This window comes from Triturus cristatus, chromosome 3_1, assembly GCF_964204655.1.
Source record: "Triturus cristatus chromosome 3_1, aTriCri1.1, whole genome shotgun sequence".
NCBI lineage: Eukaryota > Metazoa > Chordata > Amphibia > Caudata > Salamandridae > Triturus > Triturus cristatus.
Window position 1 is genome coordinate 856,468,973 of NC_140583.1, and position 18,989 is coordinate 856,487,961.

Here is an 18,989-nt window from a genome sequence, read left to right on the forward strand (position 1 = left end):
AACGTGCAAATGTTGGCAACTATCCTGAATGACAGAAGTTCCTTGTGGTACATAGCATCCTAGCATGTCAGTCACAACACAGAGTTTCTGCGAATCCTGTTTGAATCCTGGTAATCTGTTATATTGAGAAATCTATTAAAGACATCCTTTGAATTCAAGAAGCCCCTCACTTGTGAAGGTTATAGACATGCACGTTATTGTTTTCACAAGAAGTCCGTCGGTAGGTATATATACTCCATGAATTTGTCTTACTATTTATGTATTGGTGTCGCTACACCACTGATGTAATAGGAGACTACTATGTCTACCATGAGGCGATTCCCATTAGAGACGAAATAGTCGTTCTATACGCAATACACTACTGGCCCATCTAGTTCTACTATCAGAGAATCTGTGAGCTAGGAAGTGCTGAGAAAAGTGGGAATAAATCATCAAACTGCCTCAGTCTGGGAGATTACTGAGTTAACAGATTGTGCACCAAAGGCTCTAGATGTGACCAGAGACACACATGGGGCAAGCTCTTAGATTCCCTTTGACTTGCATGTATATCCCTGAGATTTCTCTATCCTTCGGATCATGGAGTTTTATGTAATGGTGAGTGTGAGGAAATGCCTTGCACAGGTCTGCTGAGAAATTACCTGGAATCAATACTATTTGGGGTTTTTTTTAGGTGGGAGTTCTCCTGGTCAAGCTGCCACTCATCAGATTTCAGGAACCTACCTACCTCTAGAGGAGTGACCTGTGACTGGAAACACAGAAATGCCATGTTCCAGGAGAAGGCCAACTAGGGAAGCCAGTATCTTGGTAAACAATCCTGGGGCAGAAGCAAGTCCAGAGTGAAGGATAACAAGTTGACAAAACAGAGATTTAATGTAACAATTCAAATAGTGTTAGAAGTCTGATGAATGGAATATGCTGGCATAAGTAGAAATAGTCTCGAAGTGTCCCATGGCTAACAGAGGAACTATAGCTTGCAGGGACACCCTATTTAAAGAACCATGTGATTGAAATAAAACAACTTTTATGATTTAAGATTGGGTCCGTAGACATTTTGATATGTTTGACTCCTTTTAACCAGATATTTCAGTGACAGCATTTTATGGCACTTAGTTGATTGTGCAGGCCAAAGGAATTCAAATAAGTGATTTTTCACCTTGTTTTATGTAATCAGAGACATTTTAAGGCATGGGTAAAATGGGCAATTACCAGGGCGACTGGAATTATGCAGCATCGGAAGGCCAAATTATGCGGCAGGATTGAGTAAATTACAGTGCAAGAAAAGCCAAATTATGTAACATAATGCGACACATTTTGTGATAGTATTAATTCATTAGTGTGTCATTTTTACACTTGGTTGCACCTCATTAGTACCATTTTAACACTCAAATATAGCAACAAGCAACAGAAAGGTGACAGTCAACCTTTGCACAGGACCTTCCACTGAGCTGCATAACATTTATCAGCGTTTTTAGTAACTTTTGAAACCTTTGAGCTAGAAACAAAAACAGTTTTGGTTAAAATCTGCAGATTATGCAGCAGATGATGGATTACATGGCAAATGCGGTATACCTATAATTATGTGAAAAACACTATGGCTCCACAATCCCATAATTCCAGTGGCCCTGGCAATTACTAGGGACCCCAGCTTCCAAGGTGCACCCTGGGAAAGTGACGTTTCTCTCTAGCTCACTTCTGTGTTTTTGTATCTTAAGCTTTCCTGAATTAGCAAAAAGTGGGTAATAAAATTCGAAGTTGTTCCAAACATGGGCCACCAAAATATATCTTGTCTAGGGGCTCCAAAATTCTCTAAATGACACTATGTGATGCTTTACATTTAGCTTACAGCCCAGCAAGATGGCTACATTTTGATCTCCTTGGAGTCTCACATGTTATTGACTGGGAAGTCAAGGTAGCATACAAACCCTTACTGTACCAGAAATACCCACTATCATAAGCACTGCAGCCCTTTGTTTGTCAGACAATAAAACTAGACTCTGTCTTAACCAATTCAATTCATGGTAGCAGTTAACACTGAGATTACCTGAGGTGTGATCATTAAAGTTTAAAATAGTTCCAGATTCTGATGCTTGAATTGACAGAGAGGAGACAAATTCTCTAGTGTTGGTCACACATCATCAGGATGCTTTAGGAGCTTTGTTCTGATCGAAATGGTTTATTTAATGTCTTTGCTGGTTACGCTGATCAAGGTCATCCTTACAGAAGCAACTGTACCTCTTTGTGTATTGGGAGCCCTACTAAACTGGACCGGTATCCCAAAATGTACAGTCTGTAAGTTCTGGAATTCTGGTAGTAATCTAATAAGGCTGCAAAATGTATTTCACATATTTTCTAAAGCTCTAATATACAAATAAATAAATAAATAAATACCTCCTGTTGAACTGATCTTCACAAGTATCAATCCTTCACTAGAACCCAGTTTATCTGCTACAGCGCTGATCACTTCCTTCACAGATGAAGACAGTTGCACACGAATTGTAGTGTAGGTGTGGTCAATGCAGTAAACCTTAAAGAGAACTATTCAAAGAAAAATTAGAACAATGATTACACATAACAATACTATAGCACACAGTTCAAATGATGATTCATATACTTTCGTAAAACTATTTCTTTAGCCCACACAGAGAAATCTAACAACACAGACTAGCCACTTCATAAACACATTTATAATATACATCTAGAACCACAAAAGACTGGATTTATGTTCAGAATTCTTCAATTCAGATTTTGAGACATGCCCCAATCTCCTACTTAACAGACTTATTAGATATAAGTCACCCCTAGGGTAGGCCCTGGACAGCCCAGAAGGCACGGTGCAGTGTATTTAAAAAGTTGGATGTGCACCTTTTAGTTTTACATGTCCTGGTAGTGAAAAACTCTTAAATTAGTTTTTCACTACTGTAAGGTGTACCTCTGCCATAGGAGAACATTGGAGTTACCTTATTACATATAATAAGCTGTAACGTCCAAATTGGAACAGGTACCCAGTTCATGTTTGGTGTCTTTGGAATTGTAATGAAAAATCATCTCTTATGCTAAAGTTGGATTTTAAATTACAGTTAAAAAAATTACACAGCTTAGGTGTGCCTAATGGGCCATAACTGGCAGGATGGGAGGGCGGAGCTGGGAACAGTGATGCTTACAATTGAATATGCTGTGTCTTGCCTCCACACAAAGGGCTGCATACCCCCTATAGTTCATCTGAGGCCAGGGCAGGGAGAAAGGAAACCTGTGCACTTCAAAGGGAAATCTCTAGAAGCTTCTTCCACGTCAAAGGAAGCACTTGACATAAATATATATATATTTTTTTATTATTTTATTTTTCCACCAAACAGCAACATTGTATGTCATCTATATAATGTCTTCTCACAAATTGTTTACATTGTCTCACTTCACAATAGCTCGTGTTAATACAGACATTGGTTATACAGTACAAAAGCTTCAGAATAATTCAATAATCTCATGAACATCATTCAGAGTCCCGTGCAAATGTCCTTGACCTGATATACTTCATTGGTGAAGTGTCGTGTTTTGTCCAGTCGTTTTATCTTCCCATCAAATATCTCTATCCTTTACATATCCTGACATCTCTTACTGTAAGTTCAAGGTTCTTCTTGCATTGCTTTCAGACATTCCACTAGTGGTTGCCAGAAGTCTCGAGGTCTAGAAGCCTGTGGTATGTCCTCTGCATATGCCTCTAGTGTCTCTCTGCAATAGGTCATGTCGGTGAGCCAGTCTTTGAATCTGGGGGGTCTTTCACTACCCCACCTCATAGCTATACGTCGTTTAGCAAGTAAGAGTGCTACAGCCAAAAATGTCCGTCTTTTGGCTAATTTGAGTTTGCGGATTCCCAGCAGACAGACTATTGGCGTATTTGGAATTTGTTCAGCTAGCATAGTCGATAACGCATCAGTAATATCGTGCCAGTACTTTTGAAGCTGGGGGCATGCCCACGCCATGTGCAAGAAGTCAGCCATTGGTGCAGTACAGCGCACACATTTGTCGTCTGCTCTAAGGCCATATTTATGCAATTTGACCTGGGTGTAGTATGTTTGGTGTAAGAACTTAAAATGTATTATGCGCAGATTGCAGTTTGATGTAAGTATGTGTAATTGAGTGCAGCTGTAATCCCAGTCTCCTTCGTCTATTGTTTCCCCTATAGTTTTCTCCCACCTTTGAAGCGATATATTTGGGCCTTGTCTCTGTTCATCTTGTGATGCAATATAGAGATGTGTTACTAGGTTCCGGCGTGTGGGTGCTGTTAAAAGAATTTGTAGTGCATTTAATTAGGAAGGTTCGTCCGGAAATTATGTGTATAATCCTTTAACTGCTGATCGTAGTCTCAGATAGGTAAACATCTTTAACGACGTTTGATGTGCGCATAGGGATGGGTCGTCCGCGAGATGAACTTATTGTGTGGAAACCCTTTGCCCATGGTCACTAGACCCATTTCCCCCAACATTGTACGCATTTTCTTTTCTTGTGTGACCAAGAGTTTGGGATGATTAGCCAATGGCAGCGCTGGGGCATATAGTGGGAGATTCCACGCGTGATATGCTAGTGTATGCCACGCTTGTGAGGTGCAGTGAGCTGTTTGTATCGTTTCTCTTGGTGTAGATCTGATTGGGTCAGATATGTAATTTGTCAGCAAATTTGGGTGGACACTTTCGCCCTCCACTGCTATGTGTGGGATATGTGCGTGTGGTTGCAACCATTAGTGTGCGTGCTGCGCCTGTGCACAGTAGAAATATAATTGGAAGTCCGGGGCCCCAAAACCTCCCTGGTGATATGGTTTTGTTAAGGTTTTCCAGCTTACCCTGGCCTGTTTCCCTGCCCATGTCAAACGTTGTAGCGTGGACCTCAGTTTGGAGAAAAACGTTTGTGTTAGCGAGATCGGGATATTCCAGAACAAGTATAAGAATCTAGGTAGCACTATCATTTTCTGCAATGCAATCCTGTCAGCTAGTGAGAGAGGCATCTTAATCCATTTGCCCACTTGTTCTTCCAGTTTTGATATGGCTTTCCCATAGTTTTCTCTGGTCACTATTTCTGGATCTCGGTGGATCCAGATGCCTAGGTATTTTACCGAATCCGTGTGCCATTGCAGTGGATAATCCAGATTTGGTTGTGGTGTCTCTATTGTAAGGGGTATTACTACCGATTTGTCCCAATTTATCCTGAGAGCTGAGTAGTTTTCATAGCTGATATATTCTCTAATGAGTGGGTTTAAGTTAGTGTTCGGTGTCGAGCATAAATTACCATATCGTATCCGTATAATGAAATCCCGATAGGTCGAAGGCTAAATTGTAAGGCTGCATTAGGGTGTTTTTGGCGAATTTTGCAGGCTAGGGGTTCAAATGTGAGCGCAAACAGAGTAGGTGAAAGTGGGCAACCCTGTCTTGTTCCGTGACTTATGTCGATCTGATTGAAAGTGATCCCATTTATTCTTATTCTGGCATTGGGTTCGGTATACAATAATGAGATCCATCGTATAAAAGGTGCGGGTAACCCCATCTTGCTCAGAATTGCGAACATGAATACCCATTCCACCGAGTCGAATGCTTTCGCCGCGTCCAGTAGGGCGGCGGCTGCTGGTTCATCTGGGTCTAGGCTGTGATACATTGAATATATGGTACGTATATTTTGCGTTGTGGATCTTGTGGGTATGTAGCCTGCTTGGTCCGGTAAAACTAGGGATCCCAGTAATGGTTGTATTCTGTTTGCTAATATTTTAGCCAGAATCTTAACATCTGTGTTTATCAATGATAAGGGCCGGTATGAATCGCATTTTGTTAAATCTTTATCAGGTTTTGTGAGTGCTATCAATAAGGCTTCCCGAAGCGTCATCGGGTGCATGCCTTCTTCGTAGGCCTCTTCGTACATTTCTGCCAGGTGGGGCACAAGGAGGTCTCTGTATTCTTTGTAAAATTTGCCTGGGAGGCCATCTAGGCCAGGGGCCTTGTTATTAGGCAGTGAGTTAATTGCTTCCTTGAACTCGGCTTCTGTGATGTGGTGGCTAAAATACTCCCGGTGTTCGTCAGACAGCCATGCTAATCCGATATCATCTAGATAGTTATAGATGTCTAGTGTAGAAGTTGAGGACTGCGTAGTGTATAAGTGTGTATAGTAATTTGTGAAGCTTTCTAGTATTGAGGGGGTGTCATATAATGGCTGATTGTGTTCATTCGTGATTTGCGTTATATACGCGGTTGTGTGCGCAGGTTTAATCTTATCTGATGGTGCTCGCCCTGGTCGACCTCCCTCTCCATAATTTCATGCTCTATGCCTACGTGATATATATTTACTCTCAGTGTCTGCAAACTAGTGAAATGTGTCTGTTTTTTGCCTGATGTCCGCTAGTAATGAGGTGTCTAGTGTAGTGGTGAATTCTGCCTCTAAACGTTGAATTTCCCCTTCCACCATTTTTAGTTGTTGTTGGATATCTCTAAGTATTCCTGCATGTTTACTGATGCAGTGTCCTCTAATAGTGACCTTAAATGCCTCCCATAATGTCCTCGAACTATTCACAGAGCCAGTGTTGTGCTGAAAAAAGTCCACAATCGCTTTATGTAGTTCACTACGGAACACCTGGACCTGAAGTGCAGATTGTTATAATCTCCACGTAAATTGCCGTGGGGTATGTGTGGGAATGGCTAATTCAAGTCGCACTGGGGAGTGGTCTGACATTGTTTTGGGTAAATGTTCCACTTTCGTTATCCACATGCTGACTTCCTGTGTGGTCAGCCAATAGTCTATTCTAGACCACTGTCACACAGAGGTAGGCTGCACACGCACCTGACAGCCGGATACAGCAGGAACGATGTGGATGCTAGTAAACCCCTTCCCCTACGGAGAGATATCCCCGAGTGTATATACAGAGAACAGTACAAGAATAATCTCTCCACCGGGGAAAGGGAAAAAAGGGACAAAAGAAAGTAGCAAAGTGATGCTGCTAGGCTCAGCAAGGGATGTCATCTGACGCTGTGGACCTCACATTCCTATCTGCCACCCAGTGTGCCCTGAAAGCAAAACACAACACAAGCATTAGCACTTCTGTCCTGATAGGCAATGTACTTCCACCCCAATTTGTATGGACTTACTGGATAGTCAGCGGCACTGCTCTCCATATGCCATGGTATAAAACAATAAAACAAAAGCAACGATGAAAACCAATACAAAGAATAGTATTATTCCATTCCTCTTGAGGTACTTATCTGGCTGGAGATAACCCTCTCTTTGATAGAGCTCGCCGCCCGACTGGCCTCTTCGTCTCCCACTACTTCGGGAGCAGTTCCATAGGATTTCCCTACCAGTCTGGCTCCTCTCTTTTTGACATCGGGTAGTCTTTAACGGAATGAAACGTTACCTCACGCTCCAAACCATATGCGCGCAATATCTGTGAGGCGTCGAGAAGAGGGGGCGGAAAATCAAGATCACCTGTAAGCGCTGGGGCGAAGGCGGTCTTCCAAGATCCTAACACCGCTACTCCGTGGCGTCGCTTAGTCAGGCACCTGCCCCCATCGCAGTACAAAACCGCTGCAAGACCTTTGAGCGGGGCATACTGCCCTGTCGGTGATGCATGTACTCAGGCAGGAGGATTCTCGTCCTCCCTACGGGTCAATCGACAGACCTGGACAGCATCCAGGCGAGGGGTTACTGCTCCGTGCAGCATTGACTCAGGCATTCGACCAGGACACCTACTCCGTCAGGACCCCGGCTTTGCTGCTCCGTGCCAATAAGATTCAGGCACTGCTACGGATTTCGCAGATCGCTGTGCCCCTTAGGCGATTCTCGCTAGTACTCCATCAGATGAGTGCCGAGTTAGGGAGGGCTCATCCCCCCCGACAGGAACATTCCGTATACCAGCAATTCTGTGCGTCTTGATATGACGATGGCCGTCTGCTGCTTCGGCTGGGACTGTAGGATGCAAGTGACAAGCCCCGGGCTCCACCTGGGCGGGGCCTATAAAGTAAGTCAGGGGTCATAGTGTTACTCCCAAGGATTGTAGGAGATCTAGTTTCTGCTCCTCCCTTCCATGCAGCGTGGTTCCTACGTGCCCCGTGTGCCTATCTCCGCCTAGTCATGATAACCAAGTATTGTGTGTCATTGATGTGCAGGTACCCTCTTTGCGCCCTGGGTGTCGCATCCTCCAGACATCTACCATAGACCACTCCTCCATGCCCTCTCTGAGAGACTTGGCCGATTGTTTGCCATATCTGTCATTGCCCGTCGATCTATCTAGGGTCGGGTCTAAACATGTATTAAAGTCTCCTCCCCATAGAATAGCCATGGGTTGTAAGTCCCGTAGTTTGGCCCAGATCTGCGCATAAAAAGTCGGGTCATCACTGCTTGGACCTTCACCGTTACGATCGTGAGAGCAGTGCCCCCAAAATTGCCTTGTATAATAACATATCTACCCTGATCGTCTTTGATGGCATTCATAAGTGTAAATGGGGTATTTCGTTTAATCAGTATCATTACCCCTCTGGCATAATTGGAGTAGGAAGATGCTATACGGAATTTCGCCCACCTATTTCCTATCCTGCTCTCTCTGTGAGTTGTCAGGTGTGTTTCTTGGATGCAGGCGATATTTTATCTTGTGCCTGTCTAGATAGGCTAGTACTTTACTTATTTTCTGTGGGTTTTGGAGCCCTCTAATGTTCCGGATCATGAAAGTCAATGTGTGAACATGTCTTAGATTAGTAGCCATACATTACATTGGGAAGCAACTCATCTACCGATGTCTGAGTTGTTTTTGACAACACATGAAGAGATCTATCTGCTATCTTGTCACCGTTTGGTGATTTTCCCTTCCCCCCCCTTACCTCCCCACTCCCACTCCGCTGTTCCCAATACAACGGAGACATTCCCTTGTAGATTAAACATGTCCCTCACCCCCCACCCACCTCATAGAACCCAAAGAAAAAACTAACTGGTGTGGTGCACACAAATGGGCGTAAGCTGGCAAGCCCTTATCCCTCTGTGATATTATATGAGGGAGGACGCCACATAACAACATACTGTTGCACCTTTGAGCGATCATTTTCATATGTCCCTAGACAACTACACTTGCCACATTTGAGCTGCCTATTATACGTTTATCTGCTTTCCCCACAAACACTAGAGTCAGTATTGAGCTTTACATTGTTATATCTCCAGTTTACATATCTGCGTTCTGCGTCTTCACTTCACTCTTAGTCCTTCATATTTGCGAGGCCTGGACATTTAGTTGTGCCGTCTTTCCTTATCGTTATATCTTGTGCGTAGATATATCTGCAGTTTGACTATTATTTTCAGATACAAATCTCTTTCCCAAGGTGGTTATGTCAATTCCATGGGTACATTTAATCATTTGCAACTGAACTAAGAGATATCATTCCACATCTGACATGGTTTCTCGATCTAGCAACCTGTCTCTTGGTGATCTCCTGCGCGTACTCTGAGGTCTTTTCATTTGTAGGTACTTCATGACGTCTTTAGGTTCATTGTATATTTTGGTTGATCCTTCATCTGTTATTTTTTGTCTGGCAAGGTAGAGCATAGCGTAGGTAATTTGTAATTCACGAAGTTTCAGTTTCGCCAGACCAAATTTCTTTCTCGCTTCTTGGACTGTTTGCGTGAAGTCTGGATACAGGGCTATTTCCATGCCCTCATGTTGCAGAGTGGCCAGTTCTCGAGCTCTTCGGAAAGCTGCATCTCGATCCCTGTAGTTTAGTAGTTTGGTAATTATAGCTCTTGGCCTGGTGCCTACTAGTGGTCTAGGAGCCAGGGATCTGTGCGCTCGTTCAATTATGAAAACATCAGAGAAGGTGTCTCTGCCTAGTAGAGTTATTAAAAGTTGTTCCACATACTTTTCCATGGGTCCTGTGTTTGTAGTTTCTGCTATGCCCATCAAGCGTAGATTGTTTCTTCTAGACCTCACTTCCAAATCTTCTGCTTTGGCTGTTAATGCCGCTAGCTGCTTGTCCATCTTATTCTGTTTAGTGTTCGTTTGATTATTTACATCTTCCACTTCAGAGATTCGCCGTTCAGCCATGTCTATCCTCTCCGTGTGGGGGTCCAATCGCTCTGACATACGATCTACTCTGTTCATTAGTGAGTCAGTTTTACCATCAATGTTTGACAGTGCGGATTGTATTGTAGTGAACATGGCCTGGACGTCATCATTCGTTACTCCACTAGTAGACGTCGCAGCAAGCAGTGGCGTTTGTTGGTCATCTGTGGGGAGGTCCGTTGTTTTTTTGGAGTGATCAAAATAGATTTTAGGTTAATTTTTGTCGGGTTTGCCCATGATATATGCAGAGTCGGTATCCGAGGTTGAACGCTACTTGGAAATTAGATGGTACTTCCGAGGTTATAGCACTTGGCGTTGTTGATTTGACTGTACCTGCTCACCGATGGGTGACACAAGGTTGGTCCTGCTTGCCTAATATTCATGCACTGTATTCTTATTTTGCTGTTGTGTGCAGCCTCCAAGCACAGCTGCCAGCGCTTCAGCAGGTATCTTCCTGGTAGCTGGTGGTCTAGGTTCCACTCCTCCTCCTTTGATTACGAGCTATTGATGCCTAGTGTAGAGCCGTGGTTTGTCATGTGCCTGCTCCCTGTTTGCCGCTGTCACACAACTAAGCCCCTAGAGCAGTGCAGCACAACAAATGCCACGAGCAGCTAACGCACCACCCCGGGAGCTCTTGTGTCAAGGATCGGTCTGTAGCTGTTCGTGTTGTCCTGTGAGTCTCTTTGCTAAGTGCCCAATTTCCAGCAGCGTACCATTCATCAACTCGCAGGCGCAGCAATTTGTATATTGCAGTGCATCTATCACTTGGGATAGATACCAGCCGCCACTTTGACACGGCAGTTGCTGTTCTGTGCATCGCAGTGCAGGTCGCTCCTTTGCTACTTTACACGTGTGGTCGGATAGAGGGGCCGCTATGTCGCCCTGGACACCAATCCTGGCTTACACGCTGTCTACAGAGACCCGTGGGGCGCAGCAAGGCCTGAGGTCGTGACTTATGCGCACTAGGATGTAACTGCGACACGCTGGTTTCACAGACTCAAGGTTTGTATATGTGCGATTATGGGGCTCCCCAGCCACTGGAACGCCACCTATTTATGGGCGCGCGGTGCTATTTCTCACCTCGAATGATTGTTGCTTCAGGCGAGACCCAGATGCGTGTCTGTGAAGCGCGTAACGTTTGGGCCTTGGTCGCAGCAGCGATCTGGAGGGTTATCAGTGCGCCGGTGACATCGAGTCGTTTCCAATGCTCCCAATGCCTTGCCACGTGTCCTGTAAGGTTCCAATACCATTCAGGAGGCGTCCGTTATACTGGACGCGGTTCCGTATTTCAGCCCCGGCACCAAGTCTCACCCAGGTCGGATTACGTGCTCTGGGTCTCGGCCCATCGCCGTACTCTAGGTCAGCGTATGGGTTACGGTTCCACACTTTAGGCCTTATCTGCGTCTCCTTCCGACTCAGCGGGTCCAGAGCTTGGCGGCGTCTCGTAGCTGCAGATTTACTGAAGATCAATATTGTGCAGATAAAGTTCACACTGTATGACAGGTCGGGTCGCTCATCTGTGCAGGATATTTATAATTTATCGGGTATCCTAGAGGAGCTCGCTCAAAACGCCGCCATCTCGTAGCTCGGCTAGCTCCGCCCCCCCCCCCCCCACTTGACATAAATATTGAACCTTAGACACCAACTTTTCAGTACACTTCTAGATCTGTGGAGACTCTGCCAGGAAAAATGACTGCTGTGCTGCTAAAGGACTGCCATTCTGCTGAAGTACTGCACTGCAAGACTACTGCATTGCTGGACTGCTGCCTTACTGGATTGCTGCCCTCCTGCCTGAGTCAGAGGGATTAGACCTGCACCTGAATCCAGGACTTCCAGTGTGACTCCAAGAGCCAGGCTGCTGGCCTCCTGTTCAGAGCCACAGGCTCCTAACCACCTGAACCAACACTCAGATGCAGCAGGAGTAACCCCCTGACTCCCAGGTGGTGCTCCTCAGGTCTGGAGCCTTGGTGTGGCGTAAGTGGAGCTGAATTGAAGTTTTGACCTCTTTGTGACCCCAAATGTGACCAATGGCATCAAAACCTTGTCACTCGCAATGCCTGCCAACGTGAAGTTCCGTTAACCAGGCACTTCACGCTACAGCATCAACTAATCATAATTGGCCTCAAGCTGAGTGGGGGGCCCACTTGAAGGGTTGGTTGCTCCCTGGAGGATTGGGGCCCTCAGTGCGCCGCAGGGGGCTGCGTTACCCCCCTGGTCCAAATTGTAATGGGCTGGAATTTCACCACCGATGAGTAACCTGTAGCACTATTATTACTAACTCCGGTGGTGGGGAAAATAAAGACACGTTTTCCAAGTAATTTGAAATGAAGGACACAGTATTAACCCCTACTCTATGAATCTAAAACCAAACCAAAGACCTAATCCACATTTAAGAGATGTCATGCAAATGAAGGCTTATTAGAGATGCATATCATTAATCACAGTAACAGACATAATTTAAATCCTCATTTAGGGACTGTGGCAATAAATAGTGATTATTGTACCCAAATTATGCTTGAAATGCTAAAAAAAGCTAACAGATAAATTTAGTGACTTTGAAAATGGGACTTTTCACAGATTAAGGTCTCGTTTTGAGTGACGTGGTAATGTTGCGAACTGGGTGCAAACTGTTTTGGGGCCGAATTTCAACAAATTGCGTCATTAGAGATGGGAACAGATCTTCACAGGCAAAGCAACTGAAAAAAAAACACAGATCTAACAGCGCTGTCCTCCAAGCACCCTTTCATTTTCTGGTTAAGATAATGTGCAGCAACTAAATGAGCGACACGTAGTTAAACAGAGAAAAAAGATTGTTTAGACGAGAGGGGCACTGCATATTTGTATGCAGTCATTAAACTAAATATGGAAATTGTAGCATCTGTTCAACACAGACACAAACACTCCTCAGCCGCTGGTGTATCTTGCTGGAAAAATAGATGAAAATAAAACAAGTAACGTTATTTATTCCCAGACACTTTTTTGTGTGAATCTTTCTCGCACAACTTAGCATTTTGGACCTACGTGTGAGGCATTGATGTAGCCTAACAGACAGGAGTGGGCGGGGCTGGGGTGGCACAGAACGGAGCGTGGAAGTTCCCAAGTGCTTCTCAAGAACTTTCTGGAAGGCAGGCAGCGAACGAGCTGCTGGGAACGCTGTCCAGATATTTTTATCCTGTGACCAAACGAGTGAGCCATTCTTGGCAGGCCTCTGACACACGGTTACTATTGCGCTGAGGTGTGCCAAGTTGGCTAAAATTACAAAAGTAATTTGTCCTTTGGGTAATATACTTAATAAGCGACTAATAAGATCTGATGAGCTAATTACTTTCGTTTTTGCTGCAGAGGGAAATTGTGTCACAGCGGAAGACAACAACAAACACTATAACAGCTCTCATTCTATTATAGAGCAAAACATTTACATATTTATCTGTTGTGTTACTCAATATGCAAGGACCTTGAAGATAAACATGATTTCTTTCAACGAAAAAACGAGGATAGTTTTTTGTTGACACAAACACCAAGAAAAATCACTATAGGTACAGCAGTGTTGCTACAGAGAATCAGGGATGAAACAAAGGACCAGGGAACAGGGCTGGGTACATATATGAAGTGTTGCCTTTGAGGCAGTTTTAGTAGCATTGCCAGACTATTGTCCCAAAATATTCATACAATATTTATGTACCTAGTGAGGCTTTTGGTCAGCAGGCTAAACCGATCAGTATGCTAAACAGTCATTCAGATGTTGCTTCTGCCACCACAGCATGACAGTGGGTCAGACCCAGGACCGGATTTAGGGCTGGTGGCGGCCAGTGCGATAATCTTTGTCGGCGCCCCCAAGAAACCTCCTTCTCCATGAATTCTCTTCCTACCACGCTGCACCAGTGCACCTCATCTCTCCACAGTCCCCCTCTAATATGTCTTTCGTTTGTTTTATAGTGTTACTCGTACGCGTGTAGGGTGTCAGAGCACTCTCCATCACACACACACTTTATAAATAGCCAATAAATTATAAGTGTGTAAATCTGCCTGGGGATTACAAGGAGCAGGAGTCACATGTCACCGATACTAGTAGGCAGTATATTTACAATGTCCCACAGTGGTTGGCTTTACTAATAAGAATGTATTTCTATCCCTAGGAATACTTTGTGCAAACATTAGGATAATGAAAGACTGCAGAAAAAAACAGAACATTCTAACCTACACCATGCAGTTTGTATGCAGCTGTTTGATGACAGTTCATAGCTCACTGTGCTATACTAGGGTTGTAATATATTAACTGCATGTAACAAAAGGATCTCTGAGACATAAGCAGTAATCTACTGACCGAGCTACATAAAATACATTTCTGTCATCTGCATGGTATACATTACCACCAGGTCCCTCCTGTCCTCGTCCCATTCATTACAAAGTGAGATATAACTATCTTGCAGAGAGAAAAAAAACCAAAAGGAATACTAGAACCTCTACCCAGCCCCTCCCACTGAAAGTATATAAGTCGTACTTGCCCAGCATTCCTTTTGTTATTTTTTCTGTCTGCTGACAGAATGGGAGAAGGATTGAGGCTGCTCCTGCACAGCTGGAGTGATGGTTATTGCGTCGGTGAATCGTCATCATAGCAGAGGGGCGATGATGGCAGGCGGTATGCATGTCTCCCTTTCTGCCAGGCTTGCAGGGAGACGTGTGGAGGGTAAGTCGGAGGTCGTCTGTGTCTGGCCTTCCGGGTGGTGCTCGCGTCTTCCTGGCTGCCGGGCTGGCTGGGGATGCACATCCCGACGGTTGGAGAAAGGGCACAGGAAGCACGATATTGGGTGCGCTTCTGGGGTTGCCTGATTTCCGAAGTGAGGCATGGCAATACAGAGCATGCATGCCGGGAGTGGAGTGCGCGCCTGTGTCTTCTGTGATCTCTGTCTTTCGCTGGTTGATGGAGGTTCAAGACGCCTACAAATGCGGGTCCCAGGTGAGTACCGCATAGCAGTTGACGTTACCTACGAGTGGCACATCTACTGGGCTGTGGGGGAGTAGATTGCTTTATTGCTGTTTTTGGTGGTGACCATGGAAAAGCACTCAAGAAAGTGGAGGCATGCAGAGGAGTATTTCTCTGCTTACTCAGCATCTTCACATTCCCCTCCTCGGTCAAAGCGCTGCAGGGAGGGTTTGGATGCCAGATTTGATTAGGGAAACGTTACAGGAGGTGGGTGAAGGTGGTAAATCTAACATAATTCCCAGTACAATGTTCTCATTCTTCAGGGTCAGAAGAGGAGAGTCTGTGCCTTGATGAGCATAAGGGAAAGTATATTAATCGGGACATGTGGCCTGATTTGCTTGAACATGTGAAGGGGAACATGGGGTTTCCAGACGATGAGACCGCGGGCACTTCTACTGGGTCGCTCCTGAGCCAGTTTCACTGTTCTCCCACTAGCAATGTTACAGTTCATCCTTACATTCATGAAGTTCTGAAAAGAGAGTGGACAGATCCTGAAAAGATTATACTGCCTAGGTTCATGGCAAAGATGTACCCACTGCAAGATGTGCTAAAAAAATTGCCAGACTCAAATTTCCATTGATTTCTTTGTGGCCAGTCTGGTGGGCAGGACATCCCTGGCGGAGGATGCTGTGATCAAGAATATGGTGGATAAGAAGGTAGATGCCTCCTTCCGGAAAGTGTATTCAGGGTCCCACCTTGCCCTCAGAGCTGTCATTTATGGTACACATGTGGCCCAATCCCTGATTTTCTGTGTAATTGGCTGCCTTGTATCGGTCCATGGATGACATCTCTGATTGTTCTGGGTTGTTGGAACATATCGAGCACCAGGTGGAATATTTCTTGGATGTATCCCTTGACGGGGTTAGATCGCAGCACTGTCAGGTGGGGCTTGTGCGGCAGCCCACCACAATTTGGTTTTGAAAGATTGGTGGACAGATGCTGCACTGAAAGATTCCGCCCTGAAATTGCCTTTCCAGAGAAATATGATGTTTGGAGCTGAATTGGTGGATAAACTCCATAAACTTTTCAAGGAGAGGAAACATTTGTCTTCCCTTAAACAGGTCACGTCTGATAAGCAGCAATTGAAGTCGAAGTATCCCTTTCGTCAGCATTCTTGACAGAAGTTTCCCCGTTTCCAGGGTAGATTTCTGTCAGGCAGAGGTAGGGACAGGAAAGCCAAGTCTTTCCCTCCAAAGCCTCGTTCCTGACTATATGGTGGTGGGTCAGGAATTTGTGGTCGGAGGACAAATTCATAACTTTCTTCAGGCCTGGGAGGAGTCTACTGTGTTGAACATTTTGAGGCAGTGCTATCGGATAGAATTTGCGATAATTCAGGGGTGCGTCCGACTCCTTGGCCTTCCAAACCGGAACAGAGGGTGGCATTGTCACAGGGAATTTGCTCACTTCTGCAGTAGGGTGCCATTCTGGAAGTTCCTCCGGTGGATAAAGGCAGGGGGTTTTTACTCCATAATTTTTCTGGTGGTGAAGGCAACAGGGAGCTTATCGCTGGGTTTTGGATTTGAAGGCACTGAACAAGCCCTTAAAGATGTAGACCTAACAGAGGGTGATCTCTTTGGTTCTCAAGGATCATCTGATGTGCACCCTGGACCTCCAGGATGTGTACTACCATGTACCAATTCATCCTCACTGCCAGCAGTTTCTGAGGTTCTGCATACGGGAGACTCAATATCAGTTTAGTGTCCTGCCCGTCAGCCAGCCCAGAGGGTGCTTACCATGGTGGTGGACCAGTCCATTGCTTCAATCCATCTTCATGGCATCCACCTGTATCTCTATTTGGACAATTGGCTGCTCCATGCTCTATCAAAGGGGCAACTTCTTCACGATTTGCAAGTGGTGTGTGCGGCACTCAACACTCATGGGTTCCTGATTAACCAGGAAAAGAGTCAGCTAGTACCATCACAGGATATGACATTTATTGGGGCCTGGTTTCGCACCGACCTGAACAGGGTCTTTTTGCCAGTTCCAGGGGCTATAGGTCTTGATGTAATTGTCAGGGAAGATAATAGGGGCAGCTTCCTTTCAGGCCTGGCTGTGGTTGCGGCTACTGGGTTTCATGGCAGCTGCAGTATTCATGGTTCCTTGAGCCTGATTTCATCTACGGCCTCTGTGGGTCCCTCTGCTTTCATGTTGGGATCCCTGCTTTCAGGAACCCGACCAACTGGTTCTGGTAACTGCAGCCATCATTCCAGATATGTGCTGGTGGACGGTGGAGGACATCTTTCCAAGGGGATCCTCCTGTAGTATGGACTACAGATGCCAGTGCATTTGGGTAGAATGCCACTCTAGGAGACAGTTCTCTGCAAGCTTGTTGGTCTCGCCAGGAGAGGAGGCATTCTTCCAATTGGAGGGAACTGATGGCAGTCTACAGGGCAGTCATGGGGTTCCGTGTTTTCAGGTGGGTCGCAATTTTGTGGTACGATCAGACAACCAGGTGACTGTGGCATATCTGAACCATCAAGGCGGAATTAGTTTCAAGTCTCTGAATGCAGTGGTAGTTTCTTTGTTTTGCTGGGTAGAGGGGCATCTTTAGTCTCTGGTGGTAGCTCAGATCAGGGGGGGTGGACAATAGGGTGGCGGATGCCCTCAGTCAGTTCTTTCAACCCTCTCAGGAAATGTCTCTCACATGGGAGCTCTTTCATCAAGTGTGCAGGAGGTATGGTGTTACTTTCATGGACCTATTTGCTTCAGGTGCCCAGGTATTGTGCACGCAGCCAGCAGGAGGGAGTCTGAGGGGTGGATACTTTGACCGTTCATTGGCCGTCCCAGCTGTTGTATGCCTTTCCGCCAATTGCTCTGGTTCCCAAGTTTCTGGCTCGTCTGATGGGGGACTCCAGAGCGGTTGTGGTGGTGGTTTCATTCTGGCCTCATCGGTCTTGGTTCGCCACTCTCAAGCTCCTAGCAGCTCAGGGGCCCTGATTGATTCCCGGCTTCCTGTCTCCCCTGCAGTCAGCTTCTTTCATGCCTCTTCCAAGGCTGTGTCTGTCGGTGTGGAAGTTGAGGGAGGGGGCCTGCAGCACAAGGGAATCCCTCGGCACTTAGCACTAGCCATTCAGCAATCACATAGGCCATTCACTCTCAAGCCCTATAAGAGCCATTGTGGGAATTTCCAGCGTTGGTGTGGGTCTCTTCAGTCGTCTCCCCTGAAATGTTCATTAACGGCTGGTTTGCAGTTTCTTTGGGATGGCTTGAGATACTGTTGGCTGTGTCTACTTTAAGGGCCCAGTGGGCTGCTATTAAGGCATTTAGGTCCCCTTGGGGAAATTTGACAGATGTGGATGCTCTGGTATTGAAATTGTTGAGGGTTTATTCTCTTTCTCGCCCTTTGGTAAAGCCTCTGTTCCCATTACGGGATTTGCCTCTGGTATAACAACCTCTGGTTGCCGCTCCCTTTGAGCCTTTGGAGCTGGTGGACATTAAGTTTGCAACATTTAAGGTGTTTGTTTTTGGTGGCAATCACTTCGACCTGATGTCTAGGTGAATTGGGGGCTCTGATGGCCAGGGAACCCTTCCTGCCTTTTTCAGAGGATGGGGTTGTGCTACGTTTAGATTCTTCTTTTATGTCCAAAATGGCTTCTCAATTCTATCCGTCTCAGGTGGTGATTTTGCCTGCTTTAGGGGCTGATTCGGAGTCTGCAGATGTGATTCTGTGGTCATCGTTGGACATGAAACAGGCCTTTATGGTCTATCTAGATCGTAGGAGTTAATTCAGAAAGTCTAACTCCTTGTTAGTTTCTTTTGGGGTTTTCTCTCGAGGTGAGAAGGCTTCTTCTTTGTCCATTGGACAGTGGATTAAGCAGGTGATTGAGCTGGCTTACTCCCTGACTGGGTTCCTGCCTCCTGAGGGTGTGCAGGATCACTCTATTTAAGGGGTGGTGGCTTCCTGGGTTGAGTTATGAGGGGAGTTTGCAGGGT

At 45.5% G+C, this 18,989-nt stretch overlaps 1 protein-coding gene across 3 annotated transcripts in view; it reads right to left on the reverse strand.

Annotated features, from left to right (window-relative positions):
- Positions 1-18,989, reverse strand: part of RAPGEF4 (Rap guanine nucleotide exchange factor 4) — a 1,002,526-nt gene that overhangs the window by 135,515 nt on the left and 848,022 nt on the right. For all 3 annotated transcript variants that reach the window (XM_085645283.1, XM_085645282.1, XM_085645284.1), the window contains one exon: positions 2,389-2,535. In XM_085645283.1, coding sequence (XP_085501409.1) covers positions 2,389-2,535 — 147 coding nt within the window. The remainder of the gene's footprint in view (positions 1-2,388; positions 2,536-18,989) is intronic.